The sequence below is a fragment of the Salvelinus namaycush genome, unplaced genomic scaffold, assembly GCF_016432855.1.
Source record: "Salvelinus namaycush isolate Seneca unplaced genomic scaffold, SaNama_1.0 Scaffold907, whole genome shotgun sequence".
NCBI classification, from domain to species: domain Eukaryota; kingdom Metazoa; phylum Chordata; class Actinopteri; order Salmoniformes; family Salmonidae; genus Salvelinus; species Salvelinus namaycush.
The window spans coordinates 40,225-64,110 of record NW_024061650.1 but is presented as its reverse complement, the minus strand read 5'-3'; the positions used below and the strand labels follow the sequence as shown (position 1 = coordinate 64,110).

The following is a 23,886-nucleotide window of genomic DNA, read 5'->3' as shown; positions in this document are numbered from 1 at the left end:
GAACATATAGTCTACAACAACATGGAAATAGTCAGGTGGGAACATATAGTCTACAACAACATGGAAATAGTCAGGTGGGAACATATAGTCTACAACAACATGGAAATAGTCAGGTGGGAACATATAGTCTACAACAACATGGAAATAGTCAGGTGGGGAACATATAGTCTACAACAACATGGAAATAGTCAGGTGGGAACATATAGTCTACAACAACATGGAAATAGTCAGGTGGAACATATAGTCTACAACAACATGGAAATAGTCAGGTGGGAACATATAGTCTACAACAACATGGAAATAGTCAGGTGGGGAACATATAGTCTACAACAACATGGAAATAGTCAGGTGGGAACATATAGTCTACAACAACATGGAAATAGTCAGGTGGGAACATATAGTCTACAACAACATGGAAATAGTCAGGTGGAACATATAGTCTACAACAACATGGAAATAGTCAGGTGGAACATATAGTCTACAACAACATGGAAATAGTCAGGTGGAACATATAGTCTACAACAACATGGAAATAGTCAGGTGGAACATATAGTCTACAACAACATGGAAATAGTCAGGTGGGAACATATAGTCTACAACAACATGGAAATAGTCAGGTGGAACATATAGTCTACAACAACATGGAAATAGTCAGGTGGAACATATAGTCTACAACAACATGGAAATAGTCAGGTGGAACATATAGTCTACAACAACATGGAAATAGTCAGGTGGGGAACATATAGTCTACAACAACATGGAAATAGTCAGGTGGGAACATATAGTCTACAACAACATGGAAATAGTCAGGTGGGAACATATAGTCTACAACAACATGGAAATAGTCAGGTGGAACATATAGTCTACAACAACATGGAAATAGTCAGGTGGGAACATATAGTCTACAACAACATGGAAATAGTCAGGTGGGAACATATAGTCTACAACAACATGGAAATAGTCAGGTGGGAACATATAGTCTACAACAACATGGAAATAGTCAGGTGGGAACATATAGTCTACAACAACATGGAAATAGTCAGGTGGGGAACATATAGTCTACAACAACATGGAAATAGTCAGGTGGGGAACATATAGTCTACAACAACATGGAAATAGTCAGGTGGGAACATATAGTCTACAACAACATGGAAATAGTCAGGTGGGAACATATAGTCTACAACAACATGGAAATAGTCAGGTGGGAACATATAGTCTACAACAACATGGAAATAGTCAGGTGGAACATATAGTCTACAACAACATGGAAATAGTCAGGTGGAACATATAGTCTACAACAACATGGAAATAGTCAGGTGGGAACATATAGTCTACAACAACATGGAAATAGTCAGGTGGGAACATATAGTCTACAACAACATGGAAATAGTCAGGTGGGGAACATATAGTCTACAACAACATGGAAATAGTCAGGTGGGGAACATATAGTCTACAACAACATGGAAATAGTCAGGTGGGAACATATAGTCTACAACAACATGGAAATAGTCAGGTGGGAACATATAGTCTACAACAACATGGAAATAGTCAGGTGGGAACATATAGTCTACAACAACATGGAAATAGTCAGGTGGAACATATAGTCTACAACAACATGGAAATAGTCAGGTGGGGAACATATAGTCTACAACAACATGGAAATAGTCAGGTGGGGAACATATAGTCTACAACAACATGGAAATAGTCAGGTGGGGAACATATAGTCTACAACAACATGGAAATAGTCAGGTGGGGAACATATAGTCTACAACAACATGGAAATAGTCAGGTGGAACATATAGTCTACAACAACATGGAAATAGTCAGGTGGAACATATAGTCTACAACAACATGGAAATAGTCAGGTGGAACATATAGTCTACAACAACATGGAAATAGTCAGGTGGAACATATAGTCTACAACAACATGGAAATAGTCAGGTGGAACATATAGTCTACAACAACATGGAAATAGTCAGGTGGAACATATAGTCTACAACAACATGGAAATAGTCAGGTGGAACATATAGTCTACAACAACATGGAAATAGTCAGGTGGGAACATATAGTCTACAACAACATGGAAATAGTCAGGTGGGGAACATATAGTCTACAACAACATGGAAATAGTCAGGTGGGGAACATATAGTCTACAACAACATGGAAATAGTCAGGTGGGAACATATAGTCTACAACAACATGGAAATAGTCAGGTGGAACATATAGTCTACAACAACATGGAAATAGTCAGGTGGAACATATAGTCTACAACAACATGGAAATAGTCAGGTGGAACATATAGTCTACAACAACATGGAAATAGTCAGGTGGGAACATATAGTCTACAACAACATGGAAATAGTCAGGTGGGGAACATATAGTCTACAACAACATGGAAATAGTCAGGTGGAACATATAGTCTACAACAACATGGAAATAGTCAGGTGGAACATATAGTCTACAACAACATGGAAATAGTCAGGTGGGAACATATAGTCTACAACAACATGGAAATAGTCAGGTGGGGAACATATAGTCTACAACAACATGGAAATAGTCAGGTGGAACATATAGTCTACAACAACATGGAAATAGTCAGGTGGAACATATAGTCTACAACAACATGGAAATAGTCAGGTGGAACATATAGTCTACAACAACATGGAAATAGTCAGGGGGAACATATAGTCTACAACAACATGGAAATAGTCAGGTGGAACATATAGTCTACAACAACATGGAAATAGTCAGGTGGGGAACATATAGTCTACAACAACATGGAAATAGTCAGGGGGAACATATAGTCTACAACAACATGGAAATAGTCAGGTGGGGAACATATAGTCTACAACAACATGGAAATAGTCAGGTGGAACATATAGTCTACAACAACATGGAAATAGTCAGGTGGAACATATAGTCTACAACAACATGGAAATAGTCAGGTGGAACATATAGTCTACAACAACATGGAAATAGTCAGGTGGAACATATAGTCTACAACAACATGGAAATAGTCAGGTGGGAACATATAGTCTACAACAACATGGAAATAGTCAGGTGGGGAACATATAGTCTACAACAACATGGAAATAGTCAGGTGGGGAACATATAGTCTACAACAACATGGAAATAGTCAGGTGGAACATATAGTCTACAACAACATGGAAATAGTCAGGTGGGGAACATATAGTCTACAACAACATGGAAATAGTCAGGTGGGGAACATATAGTCTACAACAACATGGAAATAGTCAGGTGGAACATATAGTCTACAACAACATGGAAATAGTCAGGTGGAACATATAGTCTACAACAACATGGAAATAGTCAGGTGGGAACATATAGTCTACAACAACATGGAAATAGTCAGGTGGGGAACATATAGTCTACAACAACATGGAAATAGTCAGGTGGGGAACATATAGTCTACAACAACATGGAAATAGTCAGGTGGGAACATATAGTCTACAACAACATGGAAATAGTCAGGTGGAACATATAGTCTACAACAACATGGAAATAGTCAGGTGGAACATATAGTCTACAACAACATGGAAATAGTCAGGTGGGGAACATATAGTCTACAACAACATGGAAATAGTCAGGTGGGGAACATATAGTCTACAACAACATGGAAATAGTCAGGTGGGGAACATATAGTCTACAACAACATGGAAATAGTCAGGTGGAACATATAGTCTACAACAACATGGAAATAGTCAGGTGGAACATATAGTCTACAACAACATGGAAATAGTCAGGTGGAACATATAGTCTACAACAACATGGAAATAGTCAGGTGGAACATATAGTCTACAACAACATGGAAATAGTCAGGTGGGGAACATATAGTCTACAACAACATGGAAATAGTCAGGTGGAACATATAGTCTGCAACAACATGGACATAGTCAGGTGGGGAACATATAGTCTACAACAACATGGAAATAGTCAGGTGGAACATATAGTCTACAACAACATGGAAATAGTCAGGTGGGGAACATATAGTCTACAACAACATGGAAATAGTCAGGTGGGGAACATATAGTCTACAACAACATGGAAATAGTCAGGTGGGGAACATATAGTCTACAACAACATGGAAATAGTCAGGTGGAACATATAGTCTACAACAACATGGAAATAGTCAGGTGGGGAACATATAGTCTACAACAACATGGAAATAGTCAGGTGGGGAACATATAGTCTACAACAACATGGAAATAGTCAGGTGGAACATATAGTCTACAACAACATGGAAATAGTCAGGTGGAACATATAGTCTGCAACAACATGGACATAGTCAGGTGGGGAACATATAGTCTACAACAACATGGAAATAGTCAGGTGGAACATATAGTCTACAACAACATGGAAATAGTCAGGTGGAACATATAGTCTACAACAACATGGAAATAGTCAGGTGGGGAACATATAGTCTACAACAACATGGAAATAGTCAGGTGGAACATATAGTCTACAACAACATGGAAATAGTCAGGTGGGGAACATATAGTCTACAACAACATGGAAATAGTCAGGTGGAACATATAGTCTACAACAACATGGAAATAGTCAGGTGGAGAACATATAGTCTACAACAACATGGAAATAGTCAGGTGGGGAACATATAGTCTACAACAACATGGAAATAGTCAGGTGGAACATATAGTCTACAACAACATGGAAATAGTCAGGTGGAACATATAGTCTACAACAACATGGAAATAGTCAGGTGGAACATATAGTCTACAACAACATGGAAATAGTCAGGTGGGGAACATATAGTCTACAACAACATGGAAATAGTCAGGTGGGGAACATATAGTCTACAACAACATGGAAATAGTCAGGTGGGGAACATATAGTCTACAACAACATGGAAATAGTCAGGTGGAACATATAGTCTACAACAACATGGAAATAGTCAGGTGGAACATATAGTCTACAACAACATGGAAATAGTCAGGTGGAACATATAGTCTACAACAACATGGAAATAGTCAGGTGGAACATATAGTCTACAACAACATGGAAATAGTCAGGTGGAACATATAGTCTACAACAACATGGAAATAGTCAGGTGGAACATATAGTCTACAACAACATGGAAATAGTCAGGTGGAACATATAGTCTACAACAACATGGAAATAGTCAGGTGGAACATATAGTCTACAACAACATGGAAATAGTCAGGTGGGGAACATATAGTCTACAACAACATGGAAATAGTCAGGTGGAACATATAGTCTACAACAACATGGAAATAGTCAGGTGGAACATATAGTCTACAACAACATGGAAATAGTCAGGTGGGGAACATATAGTCTACAACAACATGGAAATAGTCAGGTGGAACATATAGTCTACAACAACATGGAAATAGTCAGGGGGAACATATAGTCTACAACAACATGGAAATAGTCAGGTGGGGAACATATAGTCTACAACAACATGGAAATAGTCAGGTGGAACATATAGTCTACAACAACATGGAAATAGTCAGGTGGAACATATAGTCTACAACAACATGGAAATAGTCAGGTGGGGAACATATAGTCTACAACAACATGGAAATAGTCAGGTGGGGAACATATAGTCTACAACAACATGGAAATAGTCAGGTGGGGAACATATAGTCTACAACAACATGGAAATAGTCAGGTGGGGAACATATAGTCTACAACAACATGGAAATAGTCAGGTGGAACATATAGTCTACAACAACATGGAAATAGTCAGGTGGAACATATAGTCTACAACAACATGGAAATAGTCAGGTGGGGAACATATAGTCTACAACAACATGGAAATAGTCAGGTGGGGAACATATAGTCTACAACAACATGGAAATAGTCAGGTGGGGAACATATAGTCTACAACAACATGGAAATAGTCAGGTGGGGAACATATAGTCTACAACAACATGGAAATAGTCAGGTGGAACATATAGTCTACAACAACATGGAAATAGTCAGGTGGGAACATATAGTCTACAACAACATGGAAATAGTCAGGTGGAACATATAGTCTACAACAACATGGAAATAGTCAGGTGGAACATATAGTCTACAACAACATGGAAATAGTCAGGTGGAACATATAGTCTACAACAACATGGAAATAGTCAGGTGGAACATATAGTCTACAACAACATGGAAATAGTCAGGTGGAACATATAGTCTACAACAACATGGAAATAGTCAGGTGGAACATATAGTCTACAACAACATGGAAATAGTCAGGTGGGAACATATAGTCTACAACAACATGGAAATAGTCAGGTGGAACATATAGTCTACAACAACATGGAAATAGTCAGGTGGAACATATAGTCTACAACAACATGGAAATAGTCAGGTGGAACATATAGTCTACAACAACATGGAAATAGTCAGGTGGGAACATATAGTCTACAACAACATGGAAATAGTCAGGTGGAACATATAGTCTACAACAACATGGAAATAGTCAGGTGGAACATATAGTCTACAACAACATGGAAATAGTCAGGTGGGAACATATAGTCTACAACAACATGGAAATAGTCAGGTGGGGAACATATAGTCTACAACAACATGGAAATAGTCAGGTGGGGAACATATAGTCTACAACAACATGGAAATAGTCAGGTGGGGAACATATAGTCTACAACAACATGGAAATAGTCAGGTGGGGAACATATAGTCTACAACAACATGGAAATAGTCAGGTGGGGAACATATAGTCTACAACAACATGGAAATAGTCAGGTGGGAACATATAGTCTACAACAACATGGAAATAGTCAGGTGGGAACATATAGTCTACAACAACATGGAAATAGTCAGGTGGGGAACATATAGTCTACAACAACATGGAAATAGTCAGGTGGAACATATAGTCTACAACAACATGGAAATAGTCAGGTGGAACATATAGTCTACAACAACATGGAAATAGTCAGGTGGAACATATAGTCTACAACAACATGGAAATAGTCAGGTGGAACATATAGTCTACAACAACATGGAAATAGTCAGGTGGAACATATAGTCTACAACAACATGGAAATAGTCAGGTGGAACATATAGTCTACAACAACATGGAAATAGTCAGGTGGAACATATAGTCTACAACAACATGGAAATAGTCAGGTGGAACATATAGTCTACAACAACATGGAAATAGTCAGGTGGAACATATAGTCTACAACAACATGGAAATAGTCAGGTGGGGAACATATAGTCTACAACAACATGGAAATAGTCAGGTGGGGAACATATAGTCTACAACAACATGGAAATAGTCAGGTGGAACATATAGTCTACAACAACATGGAAATAGTCAGGTGGAACATATAGTCTACAACAACATGGAAATAGTCAGGTGGAACATATAGTCTACAACAACATGGACATAGTCAGGTGGGAAACATATAGTCTACAACAACATGGAAATAGTCAGGTGGAACATATAGTCTACAACAACATGGAAATAGTCAGGTGGAACATATAGTCTACAACAACATGGACATAGTCAGGTGGAACATATAGTCTACAACAACATGGAAATAGTCAGGTGGGGAACATATAGTCTACAACAACATGGAAATAGTCAGGTGGAGAACATATAGTCTACAACAACATGGAAATAGTCAGGTGGGAAACATATAGTCTACAACAACATGGAAATAGTCAGGTGGGAAATATATAGTCTACAACAACATGGACATAGTCAGGTGGAACATATAGTCTACAACACAACATACTGACTGGTTTTCTGATCCACACCCCTACTTTTTATTTTAAAGGTATCTGTGACCAACAGATGCATATCTGTATTCCCAGTCTTGTGAAATCCATAGATTAGGGCCTAATGAATTTATTTAAATGTACTGATTTCCTTTAGATAAACTGTAAGTCAGTAAAAATAAATAACAAGTTTAATGTTGCATTTATATTTGTGTTCAGTGTAGAACTTATTTTATTGTACTGATCAACATCATTTTGTATAGAAGTAATCTTTCATAAAAAGGGTGCGCTGTCTCTTTAAGAAATGACAGCATTCATGAGGCTGTGGAATCTAGTGGAAACCAAAACGAGGCGTCGACTTGAACCTATAATGGTTTTGACTTTGTGGAAACCAAAACGAGGCGGCGACTTGAACCTATAATGGTTTTGACTTTGTGGAATCTAGTGGAAACCAAAACGAGGCGGCGACTTGAACCTATAATGGTTTTGACTTTGTGGAATCTAGTGGAAACAAAAACGAGGCGGCGACTTGAACCTATAATGGTTTTGACTTTGTGGAAACCAAAACGAGGCGGCGACTTGAACCTATAATGGTTTTGACTTTGTGGAATCTAGTGGAAACCAAAACGAGGCGGCGACTTGAACCTATAAATGGTTTTGACTTTGTGGAATCTAGTGGAAACCAAAACGAGGCGGCGACTTGAACCTATAATGGTTCTGACTTTGTGGAATCTAGTGGAAACCAAAACGAGGCGGCGACTTGAACCTATAATGGTTTTGGTGGCAATCAGGCTTTGAAATAAACACATTTTGCATCACAAAGTAAATGTTAGGGTAGTGATTTCCCTTGGGCTCTCGAGTGGCACAGCGGTCTCAGGCACTACATCGCAGCGCTAGAGGCGTCACTATAGACACCCTGGTTCGAATCCACAGTATCATAACCGGCCGTGATTGGGAGTCCCACAGGGCACCGCACAATCGGCCCAGCGTCGTCCGGGTTTAGCCGTCATCATAAATAAGAATTTGTTCTTAACCGACTTGCCTGGTTAAACATATATCTTTTTTTTTTATTACAAAAAATAAGCTAGCAAGGAAAGTTATCCTAGTAGAAGTTAGCCTACTGGAAGCTACAACGTATGGTTTTGCATTTCAAAATACTGTTGTAGCCCGTATGGACATTGTTCTGTGAACAGTAATTAGCAGGTTCAACATTTCTACAAGCCGTGTTGCATTATTCATGCGTGTTAACGTCTGTTACAGCATGGAGTGGAGAACGAACAATGCAGCCAAACAGCTCTAGCAATGAATGAGGAAGTGCATCTGAAAATGGGCGTGGTGAGATGATCAAAACCAGGAGGTGTATCGAAACCTAACAGCTAATTGGGCAGACTGGTTGCCACTCAAGACCGTTTTACATGGCTGTTATATGTATTTATTATGGATCCCCATTAGTTCCTGCCAAGGCAGCAGCTACTCTTCCTGGGGTTTATTATGGATCCCCATTAGTTCCTGCCAAGGCAGCGGCTACTCTTCCTGGGGTTTATTATGGATCCCCATTAGTTCCTGTCGAGGCAGTAGCTACTCTTCCTGGGGTTTATTATGGATCCCCATTAGTTCCTGCCAAGGCAGCAGCTACTCTTCCTGGGGTTTATTATGGATCCCCATTAGTTCCTGCCAAGGCAGCGGCTACTCTTCCTGGGGTTTATTATGGATCCCCATTAGTTCCTGTCGAGGCAGTAGCTACTCTTCCTGGGGTCTAAACACATTAAAAGCACATCATATAACATTACTACACATCTACAATACTAAATATATAATACCAAATATACAACAATATTACAATGTATGCATCTTCACAGTCCACGCTGATCCATAAGGTGTGTTTTTACTTGTTTAAAAAAAAAAAAATCTGATTCTACTGCTGCATCAGTTACTAGATGTGGAATAGAGTTCCATGTAGTCACGGCTCTATGTAGTCACGGCTCTATGTAGTCACGGCTCTATGTAGTCACGGCTCTATGTAGTCACGGCTCTATGTAGTACTGTGTGCCTCCCATAGTCTGTTCTGGACTTGGGGACTGTGAAGAGACCTCTGGTGGCATGTCTTGTGGGGTATGGATGGTTAGTAGTTCAAAACAGACAGCTTGGTGCATTCTACATGTCAACACCTCTCACAAAAACAAGTAGAGATGAAGTCAATCTCTTCTCTACTTTGAGCCAGGAGAGATTGACATGCATATCATTAACGTTAGCTCTCTGTGTACTTTTAAGGGCCAGCCGTGCTGCCCTGTTCTGAGCGAACAACCTGCCTCGTTGATAGTGCTGTTAAGAAGGTAGAGCTGCGCTTTATTATGGACAGACTTCTCATCTTAGCTACTGTTGTATCAACATGTTTTTGACCAGGACAGTTTACAATCCAGGGTTACTCCAAGCAGTTAGGTCACCTCAACTGCCACATTATTTTAAGGGTTTAGTGAATGATTTGTCCCAAATACAACGCTTTTAGTTTTGGAAATATTTAGGACTAACTTATTCCTTGCCACCCATTCTGAAATGAACTGCAGCTCTTTGTTAAGTGTTGAAGCTGTACTAGCTGATGTGTATAGCGTTGAGTCATCCGCATACATAGACACACTGGCTTTACTCAAGGCCAGTAGCATGTCGTTAGTAAAAATTGAAAAAAAGCAAGGAGCCTAAACAGCTACCCTGGGGAATTCCTGATTCTACCTGGATTATGTTGGAGAGGCTTCCATTAAAGAACACCCTCTGTGTTCTGTTAGACAGGCAACTCTTTATCCACAATATAGCAGGGGGTGTAAAGCCATAACACATTATAGCAGGGGGTGTAAAGCCATAACACATTATAGCAGGGGGTGTAAAGCCATAACACATTATAGCAGGGGGTGTAAAGCCATAACACATTATAGCAGGGGGTGTAAAGCCATAACACATTATAGCAGGGGGTGTAAAGCCATAACACATACGTTTTTCCAGCAGCAGACTATGATCGATAATGTCAAAAGCAGCACTGAAGTCTACCAAGACAGGCCCCCACAATCTTTTTATTATCAGCTTCCTTTTAGCATTTTAGCTAAGCCTAACCTTTTGCTAACCTTAATTATCCTCCTAACCTGCCATGTTAATTATCCTAATGTTATGTTTCTAACCTTAACCTCATTCTCCTTAAAACCTCTTAAGGATCCGCCCCTTTGTTTCAATTTTTGCCTAAAATGACATACCCAAATCTAACTGCCTGTAGCTCAGGACCTGAAGCAAGGATATGCATATTCTTGATACCATTTTGTATTTTTTTTTGTACCACCATCTTCAAAATGCAAGAGAATGGCCATAATTTATTATTCCAGCCCAGTTGCAATTTAGATTTTGGCCACTAGATGGCAGCAGTGGGTGTGTGTGTGTGTAGAGTGTCAGACTGATCCCATGAACCATTGCATTTCTGTTCCAAATGTTGTATCAAGACTGCCCAAAAAGTGCCTAATTTGTTTATTAATAACTTTTCATGTTCATAATTGTGCACTCTCAAAACAATAGCATGGTATTTTTTCACTGTAATAGCTACTGTAAATTAGACAGTGCAGTTAGATTAACAATAATTTAAGCTTTCTGACAATATCAGATATGTCTATGTCCTGGGAAATGTTCTGGTTACTTACAACCTCATGCTAATCACATTAGCCTACGTTAGCTCAACCGTACCGTGGAAGGGACACCGATCCCAAAGAAGTTTTAATTATCCTCCTAACCTTCTATGTTTCTTGTCCTGCCGCGTTAGTTCTCCTAACCTACCTAACCGGCTTGGCTAAAACGCGTAGGTTTCGATACACCCACTGGTGTTGATTCTCCCACTTCCTGAGCTCAATGTCTTACTAAGCCACACCTATAATTCCAACTAAATCCATTACTAGGTTACATTCAGAGATGTTATTTGGTCTTGGGTAAATTTCCTGTCAGAAACATCTCATTCTCAGTAAGCCAGCCACTCCTACAGCCATTGGGCCTAGTCCACGGGCCACTCCTACAGCCATTGGGCCTAGTCCACGGGCCACTCCTACAGCCATTGGGCCTAGTCCACGGGCCACTCCTACAGCCATTGGGCCTAGTCCACGGGCCACTCCTACAGCCATTGGGCCTAGTCCACGGGCCACTCCTACAGCCATTGGGCCTAGTCCACGGGCCACTCCTACAGCCATTGGGCCTAGTCCACTGGCCACTCCTACAGCCATGATATCCACACTCACCCATGACTCCGCAAGAGAAGAGTGATGTCCCCTGGAGGCTCATGGTCTCTGCCTTGATCTGTGGAAACACAAGACATCACATCAGGAAACAACACCTCCCTTTGGGTTGGAAAGTCCCTCCACCAAGTCACCCTACCTCCCCACTGGAGCTTAACGTTCTGTCACCTCACCACTGGAGCTTAACGTTCTGTCACCTCCCCACTGGAGCTTAACGTTCTGTCACCTCCCCACTGGAGCTTAACGTTCTGTCACCTCCCCACTGGAGCTTAACGTTCTGTCACCTCACCACTGGAGCTTAACGTTCTGTCACCTCCCCACTGGAGCTTAACGTTCTGTCACCTCCCCACTGGAGCTTAACGTTCTGTCACCTCCCCACTGGAGCTTAACGTTCTGTCACCTCACCACTGGAGCTTAACGTTCTGTCACCTCACCACTGGAGCTTAACGTTCTGTCACCTCCCCACTGGAGCTTAACGTTCTGTCACCTCCCCACTGGAGCTTAACGTTCTGTCACCTCCCCACTGGAGCTTAACGTTCTGTCACCTCACCACTGGAGCTTAACGTTGTCACCAAGTCACCTCACAACAGGAGCTTAACGTTCTGTCACCAAGTCACCTCCCCACTGGAGCTTAACGTTCTGTCACCAAGTCACCTCACCACTGGAGCTTAACGTTCCGTCACCAAGTCACCTCACAACAGGAGCTTAACGTTCTGTATGTACATACACAAAGCTCTACACAATGAAACAGGAAGTGTAAGCTAGCATCACCTACCCCCTAGATATGTAATGCAAAAAAGGGTCTACTGCAAACCACAAAGACAATAGTCTCTACCAGTGTGTGTGTGTGTGTGTGTTTTTGTAGGTCTATGTAAATGTGGCAAGAAAGAAGACGTTAGAGAGGGAACTGCAGCTGTGGAATGGATTCCACCTGGGCACATCTAAAATGGCCTCTTATCCACTACATATTGGCCTATAGGGCTCTGGTCCAAAGTGTGACTATTAGAAATAGGGTGCCCTTTAAAAAAGACACAGCCCTAGTCAGTCCAGTCTCCACTTTAAACTGAGGATCAGTCTCCTTGAGACTGGGCATGATGATGACGTGTCACGTGGACAGAGGGAAAAGTCAAGTCCACATTACAGGGAGAATTTTCCCTCTGTGCTAATGAGAGGAACGCTGAAGGCTTCTCTTCTCCGGTGAAAAACACGAGTCAGAGTTGACCAGCCTCCTTGTTGTTTCTAAAGGTTGAGTCATATAGTCCACTACTGTTGACCAGAACCTTATGGGCCCGGGTCAAAAGTAGTGGACTTTATAGAGAATGGCCCTTTATTTTTCCAGAAGAGTAATGAACGGAAGGAACCGAGAGGCCCCCGGAAGGGAAGGAACCGAGAGGCCCCCATAAGGACCTTATTCCTCAACAACCCTCAACCCAGACCTCATGTTCCAGCTGAACTGTGGACTGGTCAGTAAGAATCCCTGAACGGGCTCCTCTGAAGGGGCTCTCTCATAAGCCTGATCCAAGATCTGTTTGCAATGGAAATGACAATGATCATGGGAGTTGGAGATACCGTACCAACAGATCTGGCACCAGGCTACTGTATCTCTCCAGACCCAACGCAGTGCTGCTTTAAAGCTCTCTGGCAGCTCAGACGTCAGAGTCTCATCATAATTTAAGGTCTCCAACGACACAAGGAGAAAGGCAGTGGTTGGACAAGAGCCATTCATTCCAGAACCACAGTAGAAGATGAGAGGAGGACTGCACAGAGGGTCTGAGAGGAGGAGAGAGCGAAGAGGAAGGGGAGAGAGAGCGAGGAGGAAGGGGAGAGAGAGCGAGGAGGAAGGGGAGAGAGAGCGAGGAGGAAGGGGAGAGAGAGCGAGGAGGAAGGGGAGAGAGAGCGAGGAGGAAGGGGAGAGAGAGCGAGGAGGAAGGGGAGAGAGAGCGAGGAGAGAGCTGTTGTCTGTGGAACAAAAGCGTTTTGTCTTGATCATAATGAACAGAGGGGAAACAATACGAGCTGGCAGAGAGAAGTCAGAATATAAACTCATCACAAGACTGCAGGGGGCTGACTGACCACCGTGACGGTACGATCTCCATCCCTAGACCTAACAGTGATCAAGTCACAGCAACGTGAGGACAGGACGTCACGCCATTTCCTGGTTGATCAAATTCTAATAGGTCGCCTAAATTGGGCTCCGGAGTGGTGCAGTGGTCTGTATCACAACCGGCCGTGATCGGGAGTCCCTTAGGGCGGCGCAGAACTGGCCCAGCGTCGTCCGGGTTAAGGTTTGTACCATCTAAACCTAAACCTAAAATATTATATTTTCAGCTGTTTGAAACTGGTGTACAAAACCAAGAGGCAAAAAATTAAATTTAAGAACATGAAGACTAGAAATAGTGCACATAGAACATATCTACCGCTTCTTAGACTTGCTTTCAATAAGAACGACAGATCTATAACTCACATTTCTATGATAACTTGATCAGGCCAGGGGGGAAAAAAGTTACATATTGCAGCTTTAAATATTTTAAATGCTTTAAAGAGCTAAATTGGCTCTGGACTGGACACCAGCTGGCAACATGGGCCCTCAGTAAGTGGACTGGGTGAATCAGTCACATAAAATCACACAGCGGGTGACGGGGGTCGGGCCAGCGACAGAGCAGGTGACGGGGTCAGGTTAGCAACACAGCTCCGACCCCCTGCCTGGTTACCATCCACGCGGCTCCGACCCCCTGCCTGGTTAGCAACACGGCTCCGACCCCCTGCCTGGTTAGCAACACGGCTCCGACCCCCTGCCTGGTTAGCAACACGGCTCCGACCCCCTGCCTGGTTAGCAACACGGCTCCGACCCCCTGCCTGGTTACAGTTTAGCAGGGCCTCTGCTTTAAGTTTCAACCCTGCATGAGAAACCAAACTACTGTCAGCGCCAGGAGACATGCTGCTAGTCCCGTCTGTTTTTTAAATTCACCTTTATTTAACCAGGTAGGCCAGTTGAGAACAAGTTCTCATTTACAACTGCGACCTGGCCAAGATAAAGCAAAGCAGTGCGACACATACAACAATACAGAGTTACACATGGAATAAACAAACAGTCAATAATACAGTAGAAAAAGTCTATATACAGTGTGTGCAAATGAGGTAGGATAAGGGAGGTAAGGCAATAAATAGCCTGCAGTGGCGAAGTAATTACAATTTAGCAATTAAACACTGGAATGGTAGATGTGCAGAAGATGAACGTGCAGGTAGAGATACTGGGGTGCAAAGGAGCAAAAGAAAATAACAATATGGGGATGAGGTAGTTGGGTGTGCTGTTTACAGATGGGCTATGTACAGGTGCAGTGATCTGTGAGCTGCTCTGACAGCTGATGCTTAAAGTTAGTGACTGTCTGTCTCAGGAGTCCCTAGACTAGCCATGCTGCTAGTACTGTCTGTCCCAGGAGTCCCTAGACTAGCCATGCTGCTAGTACTGTCTGTCCCAGGAGTCCCTAGACTAGCCATGCTGCTAGTACTGTCTGTCTGTCCCAGGAGTCCCTAGACTAGACTTGCTGCTAGTACTGTCTGTCTGTCCCAGGAGTCCCTAGACTAGCCATGCTGCTAGTACTGTCTGTCTGTCCCAGGAGTCCCTAGACTAGCCATGCTGCTAGTACTGTCTGTCTCTCCCAGGAGTCCCTAGACTAGCCATGCTGCTAGTACTGTCTGTCTCTCCCAGGAGTCCCTAGACTAGACATGCTGCTAGTACTGTCTGTTACTTTATTTAGTTTTTACAAGGACAGTGCATATTAATAAAACAGGTCTGTAAATGTGCCAGTTTTAACCAGCGAGCCTCTCGACCGCGGTAGACTATTTTGGGGTGTTAGAAGATACGACGGCTCTCTGCAGTATAGGGCTTGATTGGTGATGGAGAACAGAGACTTCCTCTGTGGTCAGTCAGCCTTTCAAACTGTGGCATTTCTGAGGTGTATAAAGTTGCTGAAACAGCTAAGTCCATCTCGTGGTTTAAAACACCAGAGAGAAAGAACTGGGCCTAGAGGAAACCACAGTGCCAAATGAGGACAGGAGAATGGATAGACACAACAGTGTAGAATACTATGAGCCGAGTCACCCTGAGCTGTTCTGGAGCTGGGTCACCCTGAGCTGCTCTGGAGCTGGGTCACCCTGAGCTGCTCTGGAGCTGGGTCACCCTGAGCTGCTCTGGAGCTGGGTCACCCTGAGCTGCTCTGGAGCTGATAGGAGCAGAGCTGGGTCACCCTGAGCTGTTCTGGAGCTGATAAGAGGAGAGCTTTAAGGTTTCTGTGTTCAGTACAGATCAAATTGAGACATGGGTAGGCTATTCAGTTAGAAAAATTGCATTATGCAATATACAGTGTGATCCTGTAGAGAACAAGTTGAGACTGCAGTTAAGAGAGCCTTAAAATGTTACATCATATTTGTGTCTGAGAAATGTTCTATCGATTCCCAGGGTCAGTGGGACACAGTAATGGTTTAGGAGGCCCCGAGCCGTGTCCGAGAGACTAGTGGGACACAGTAATGGTTTAGGAGGCCCTGAGCCGTGTCCGAGAGACTAGTGGGACACAGTAATGGTTTAGGAGGCCCTGAGCCGTGTCCGAGAGACTAGTGGGACACAGTAATGGTTTAGGAGGCCCTGAGCCGTGTCTGAGAGACTAGTGGGACACAGTAATGGTTTAGGAGGCCCTGAGCCGTGTCTGAGAGACTAGTGGGACACAGTAATGGTTTAGGAGGCCCTGAGCCGTGTCTGAGAGACTAGTGGGACACAGTAATGGTTTCATAAGCATGCAGCTGCCCCAGCCACTTACCATAAACACAAAGACCCACCCAGCAAGCCTATGCATGGCAGCCAAGGCAAAGAGGCCTGCTTTTTAGTGGGTTTACTTTATATAAAGAAGGCCTACAGCCTGCAACAACACTGTATACATGGGTTAGAACACAGCACCGTGGGTTAGGAAACACCACCAGCACCGTGGGTTAGGAAACGGCACCACCAGCACCGTGGGTTAGGAAACACCACCGCGGGTTAGGAAACGGCACCACCGTCGCGGGTTAGGAAACGGCACCACCGTCGCGGGTTAGGAAACGGCACCACCGTCGCGGGTTAGGAAACGGCACCACCGTCGCGGGTTAGGAAACGGCACCACCGTCGCGGGTTAGGAAACGGCACCACCGTCGCGGGTTAGGAAACGGCACCACCGTCGCGGGTTAGGAAACGGCACCAGCGCCGCGGGTTAGGAAACGGCACCAGCGCCGCGGGTTAGGAAACGGCACCAGCGCCGCGGGTTAGGAAACGGCACCAGCGCCGCGGGTTAGGAAACGGCACCAGCGCCGCGGGTTAGGAAACGGCACCAGCGCCGCGGGTTAGGAAACGGCACCAGCGCCGCGGGTTAGGAAACGGCACCAGCGCCGCGGGTTAGGAAACGGCACCAGCGCCGCGGGTTAGGAAACGGCACCAGCGCCGCGGGTTAGGAAACGGCACCAGCGCCGCGGGTTAGGAAACGGCACCACCGCCGCGGGTTAGGAAACGGCACCACCGCCGCGGGTTAGGAAACGGCACCGCCGCGGGTTAGGAAACGGCACCGCCGCGGGTTAGGAAACGGCACCGCCGCGGGTTAGGAAACGGCACCGCCGCGGGTTAGGAAACGGCACCGCCGCGGGTTAGGAAACGGCACCGCCGCGGGTTAGGAAACGGCACCACCGCGGGTTAGGAAACGGCACCACCGCGGGTTAGGAAACGGCACCACCGCGGGTTAGGAAACGGCACCACCGAGGGTTAGGAAACGGCACCACCGAGGGTTAGGAAACGGCACCACCGTGGGTTAGGAAACGGCAGCAGCAGGTTGGTTGACATCTAAACAGGCCTCAGTGGTTCAGAAACAAGAGAATGGAGGAGGTCTTTAAACAACACCTGTCCACCAGCCCTGTCAATATCTGGGCAGAAATGTCTACATGAAGATGTCCATTAAAGTAACAGGGCCAACCTATACTGCAGGTAGGGCAGGCCTATCGAACGTCATATGGATAACATGGGAAGGCGGCTGCATCCTATTCCCTATATCGTCCACTACTTTGAGCCCTATGGGCCCAAAAGTAGTGCACACTAAAAAGGAATAGGGCACCATTTAGGACACATCCCTTAAGAGTCCCTTTTCTAAAATGTTAGGCTTGTCAGCATTAGGCCAAGAGCAATCTGGAGACACTCCCAAACAACTTTTTTTTTAAACAGCTAACTGCATTGTCACTGACCTATTTAATAGCGTACATGGAGAATAACCCGCAAGAGTCATCAACGTTCCGTCCTGCTGCCTCGGCTACACGGAGCCTTATGACTAACAACTAAACCACAACTGACAACATATTCTTACACCCAGTTGTGATAAAGATCAAGAGGTGTAAGACCACATGTTAACGTATGACTCAAACGCCTGGCTGTTTACCATGAACGATCCCCTTTCTGGCTCCACTTCCTCAGTGAATATGACAAGGCTTAACTAGCTAAATACGGCCCAAGCAACCCACATAAACTATCTAGGCCTGACTGAAAAGGAAAGGGGTTTGGCAGGCAGGTTGGTGTTGCAGAAGCCCACCGAATGTTACAATGAGGCTACAGAGAGCACACACACACATTTTAACCTTGGGGGGAAAGGCCACAGACTGCTATATACACTGTAATAACACAATATGACAAGAGCTGCTTCTAAAAACTAGTTGGCGTAGCAATCACCGACTACCTTATTGGATCGCTCTCTCTCTCTCTCTCTCTCTCATCTGACAACTTTGATGTCGATCAGCAAAAAAAAAAGTACAGTATCGAGATACAGGCTAAATATCATGGTCCTACACATTGTTATAGAGAAAGTTGAATAGCGAGCCAACGTCCTGTCGTTGACCACATTATGGGTCCACGTTATATTGGATAGCAAGTCAACCCGATCTACCCGAGAGGAGCATTACTCATTATGAACATTCTCTTATGGTACAATAAGTTCTGAATAAGTGGAATGTTGACATCTATAAAATGCTACTTGATACGTTATGGCCCAAAAGATACATGTTCCTGCCACAGGATCTGCTTGTCTAACTCACGGGATGAAAATTATAGTAACAACGCGCCCAATTAATTACAACAGCCATTCAAAAGTTAACAACAACTCCCGTATTTCCTACAGTTCATTCTGGGTTGATTTGATTTAAGGGGACTGCAACGCAGCAGCCAAGTTCAGACGCGACAAAATCTCTCCTGGATAAACTCGCGTAACGCAACGACATGGTTTTGAAAACAGAAAGGCATCTCGCAGAGCAGGACTTTCCAACATAACACCACTAGCTAGCAGACTGCTATAGTAGAGGCTAGTTGGTAGTAGTAGATACCCTAGTTGTCATGAGCAGCCCATAAAAACTAGCTACTACTGAGACCAAGCCATGTTCCTCGAAGGCAGAGGCAGTAAACACTATTTAGTTAGACATGTTGTTGCTTTACAGAAAAGTGTTATTCGCAGTACAATAAAGAACATTCAACCTCCATTCCTTTGACAGTTGTGTAAAAGTGTTGCTACATTTCATCACATCAATTGCTAATTAAAATGTTACAATGACACAACTTTAATCAAACAGCTACCTCGAACATCTTCGCTAGTATGCCAGTTATTTTTCTATGCTTACAAAAACTAAGCTGCACAACTGGCTAGACAAAGGGAGCCAAGTAGAGAACTTTGTAGCTAACTTTTTCTTAAACAAAAACAGTTTCCTTCCTATCAGACATAGTTACATAGCAAGCTTAATGACTGAATAAAATAACTAGTTAAATCATACAAACACAATTATTGCTTTGACATAAACCTACCTCGGGGTACGCACGTTTACTACTAGCTAGCTTTCTATGTAGCCAGCTAGATGGCTTGGTAGCTAGCCGCACAGTCAGCTACATGGCTTGGTAGCTAGCCGCACAGTCAGCTACATGGCTTGGTAGCTAGCCGCACAGCCAGCTACATGGCTTGGTAGCTAGCCGCACAGTCAGCTACATGGCTTGGTAGCTAGCCGCACAGCCAGCTACATGGCTTGTTAGCTAGCCGCACAGTCAGCTACATGGCTTGGTAGTTAGCCGCACAGTCAGCTACATGGCTTGGTAGCTAGCCGCACAGTCAGCTACATGGCTTGGTAGCTAGCCGCACAGTCAGCTACATGGCTTGGTAGCTAGCCGCACAGTCAGCTAGATGGCTTGGTAGCTAGCCGCACAGTCAGCTACATGGCTTGGTAGCTAGCCGCACAGTCAGCTACATGGCTTGGTAGCTAGCCGCACAGTCAGCTACATGGCTTGGTAGCTAGCCGCACAGTCAGCTACATGGCTTGGTAGCTAGCTGCACAGCTACCTAGCTTGCTAACCTAGAATCTCCTAGCTAAAATGTATAACTATAGTAGCTAAACAGTGTTATAACTCACGAGAATCAAGCTGCACATCTCGATTGTCCAATGCCTGCCTGACTCCCACACCAAAATACTAAATTGTCTTTAAGTTTTTTAGCAAAAACATAGCTACTGCAACAACAAAAAAGACAAGCACTGAGTTCAAACTTGCCGTGCTGCACACAACCAGGGGACTGACCTCTCAAAACTACTAAACATTGAGCCAGTGTCTAAATTTGCACGCTGGGACAACATGCACTTTGGAACGAACCATTTATAACTCGTAGGGGTGGTCGGTCTGTTCATTAATATCATGAACAAGGTTGTCGCGCATTTAGCGATACATTATGTGGTTATGATAGTTTTTGATACGGTCAATAATCAAAACTATGTAAAGATAGTGAGAGATACTGTACCAGACTTTACCAATCACATAGCGGCCACCTCACCTAAACGATGGTCTCATCCACACCCCACTAATCGAAACACATAAAAAATAAGTCAGATTTAATGTTTGTAATAGTTGTTGTCTGACCTTAAACAACTTTGTGAAAAATGTGGTAATATGTACAAGGATTACACAATGCACATGTATGTGTAAACCACGATAAAGGATTGGTTAATAACCATAGTTATATTGCCAAAACTACTGAAATATGCTGGATATTTTTTTAGAGTGACTTTCTGAGCAAATAGTCTCACAGTGGAAGTTTTTTTTCTTTTTTTAAGTATTTTCAAATGACCTAAAAGCATTATGGGTTGGGATGATGTCACTGGAATAGCACCAGATATTTGCATAATGTTATGCAGTATGTCAACAGAACACTTGTTTTTTGGTCCAGGAAAAGTTGCACATGTGGTCCAATTTATTTGAGGGTTAACTGCATTTCACCACTAGTCATGTTTCATTATTTATTCTAATTCCCGGATTAGAGGAGTACCGGAAGGCCAATTCTAAATAAATAAAAAGACTTCTTAACAGCTTCTACACCCCCAAAACCATGAGACTCTTATACAGTTAATCAAGTGGCTACACAGACTATTTGCATATTCCTGTCTGGTGGTAATGGGGTTACCGTGGTAACATATCAGAGTGTTCATACCTTCCTGTCTGGTGGTAATGGGGTTACCGTGGTAACATATCAGCGTGGTCATACCTTCCTGTCTGGTGGTAATGGGGTTACCGTGGTAACACGTCAGAGTGTGTATACCTTCCTGTGTGGTGGTAATGGGGTTACCGTGGTAACATGTCAGCGTGTTCATACCTTCCTGTCTGGTGGTAATGGTGCTACCGTGGTAACACGTCAGAGTGTGTATACCTTTCTGTGTGGTGGTAATGGTGTTACCGTGGTAACATGTCAGAGTGGTCATATCTTCCTGTCTGGTGTCCATTATACAACAGGAGTTCTCTGATCCTAGTTCAGAATACACAGGGTTCCTCCCTCCTCATATTGACTGATCCTGGTCCAGAATACACAGGGTTTCTCCCACCCCATATTGACTGATCCTGGTCCAGAATACACAGGGTTTCTCCCACCCCATATTGACTGATACCTGATCCTGGTCCAGAATACACAGGGTTTCTCCCTCCCCATATTGACTGATCCTGGTTCAGAATACATCGGGTTTCTCCCTCCACATATTGACTGATCCTGGTTCAGAATACACAGGGTTTCTCCCTCCCCATATTGACTGATCCTGGTTCAGAATACATCGGGTTTCTCCCTCCACATATTGACTGATCCTGGTTCAGAAAACACCGGGTTTCTCCCTCCCCATATTGACTGATACCTGATCCTGGTTCAGAATACATCGGGTTTCTCCCTCCCCATATTGACTGATCCTGGTTCAGAATACACCGGGTTTCTCCCTCCACATATTGACTGATCCTGGTTCAGAATACACAGGGTTTCTCCCTCCCCATATTGACTGATCCTGGTTCAGAATACATCGGGTTTCTCCCTCCACATATTGACTGATCCTGGTTCAGAATACATCGGGTTTCTCCCTCCACATATTGACTGATCCTGGTTCAGAATACACAGGGTTTCTCCCTCCCCATATTGACTGATCCTGGTTCAGAATACATCGGGTTTCTCCCTCCACATATTGACTGATCCTGGTTCAGAATACACCGGGTTTCTCCCTCCCCATATTGACTGATACCTGATCCTGGTTCAGAATACACAGGGTTTCTCCCTCCCCATATTGACTGATCCTGGTTCAGAATACATCGGGTTTCTCCCTCCACATATTGACTGATCCTGGTTCAGAATACATCGGGTTTCTCCCTCCCCATATTGACTGATCCTGGTTCAGAATACACCGGGTTTCTCCCTCCACATATTGACTGATCCTGGTTCAGAATACACAGGGTTTCTCCCTCCACATATTGACTGATCCTGGTTCAGAATACACAGGGTTTCTTCCTCCCCATATTGACTGATCCTGGTTCAGAATACACAGGGTTTCTCCCTCCCCATATTGACTGATCCTGGTTCAGAATACACAGGGTTTCTCCCTCCCCATATTGACTGATCCTGGTTCAGAATACACAGGGTTTCTCCCTCCCCATATTGACTGATCCTGGTTCAGAATACACCGGGTTTCTCCCTCCCCATATTGACTGATCCTGGTTCAACAACCCCATGCAGGAAGTAATGGTCCTAGCTCCAGAACCTCATGCAGGGGATGTGTGCAGCCAGGGGACTGTATGCATGCCATCTGGGTTTCTAATTAAATTGATCATTAATTGAAACATACAGTAGCCTATTTTTGATCTAAAAGCTCTCAACAAAAGACAACCCACCTCTCATCAATAAAACAAAAGCTAAAAACAAAAAACAATTTAAAATAAGTTGATACAATTCTACACGATTTATTTCATGGTCATTCATGCAATTTAATGTCTGTCTTTGCTGTAACAAACATTTTATTGCACTGTAAGTAATTTGCGGTCCAGGTTACAAACTTTAAATGCACTGTCCCTGGCTGAATTCACAAACTGTCACTAATCTTCACTCCCGTAGCCGGTTTTAGAGGTGCTAACTGAGGATTGTGTGTTGCAGTTAGCCATCTACCAATAAAGGGCCCTTGCCCGTTGTAGACCATCAAAGCTAAGTATAATCTCTTTCATTACAAATCGAGACAAGGCAGGCTACTACAAACAAGACGACATTTAAGTGAAAGGAAAACAGGGACACCAACTGACAGAGTTGCAGAACTACATCCATATAACGTGTGTTGAGCAACTCTTTTTGCGGAGTGGAATCATTTGACGATTGATCAAATGGGAAATGTACGAGCATCCAACTGTTGTCATGGAAACAGTTGACCAAATCCAAGCGAGTGATCTATTTTATTATTTAACCTTTATTTAACTAAGCAAGTCAGTTAATTAAGAACAAATTCTTATTTACAATGACGGCTTACCTCGGCCAAAACCCGGACAACGCTGGGCCAATTGTGCACCGCCCTACGG

At 43.7% G+C, this 23,886-nt stretch overlaps 1 protein-coding gene across 1 annotated transcript in view; it reads right to left on the bottom strand.

Annotated features, from left to right (window-relative positions):
• The window catches only part of LOC120043421 (protein FAM53B-like), a 29,704-nt gene extending 9,096 nt beyond the window's left edge, over positions 1–20,608 (bottom strand). The window contains exons 1-2 of the mRNA XM_038988001.1: positions 20,442–20,608; positions 11,997–12,054 (exon numbers count right to left, since the gene is read on the bottom strand). Of these exons, the coding sequence (XP_038843929.1) occupies positions 11,997–12,054; positions 20,442–20,459 (76 nt within the window). The 5' untranslated portion in view covers positions 20,460–20,608. The remainder of the gene's footprint in view (positions 1–11,996; positions 12,055–20,441) is intronic.
• Between the last annotated feature and the right edge of the window lie 3,278 nt (positions 20,609–23,886).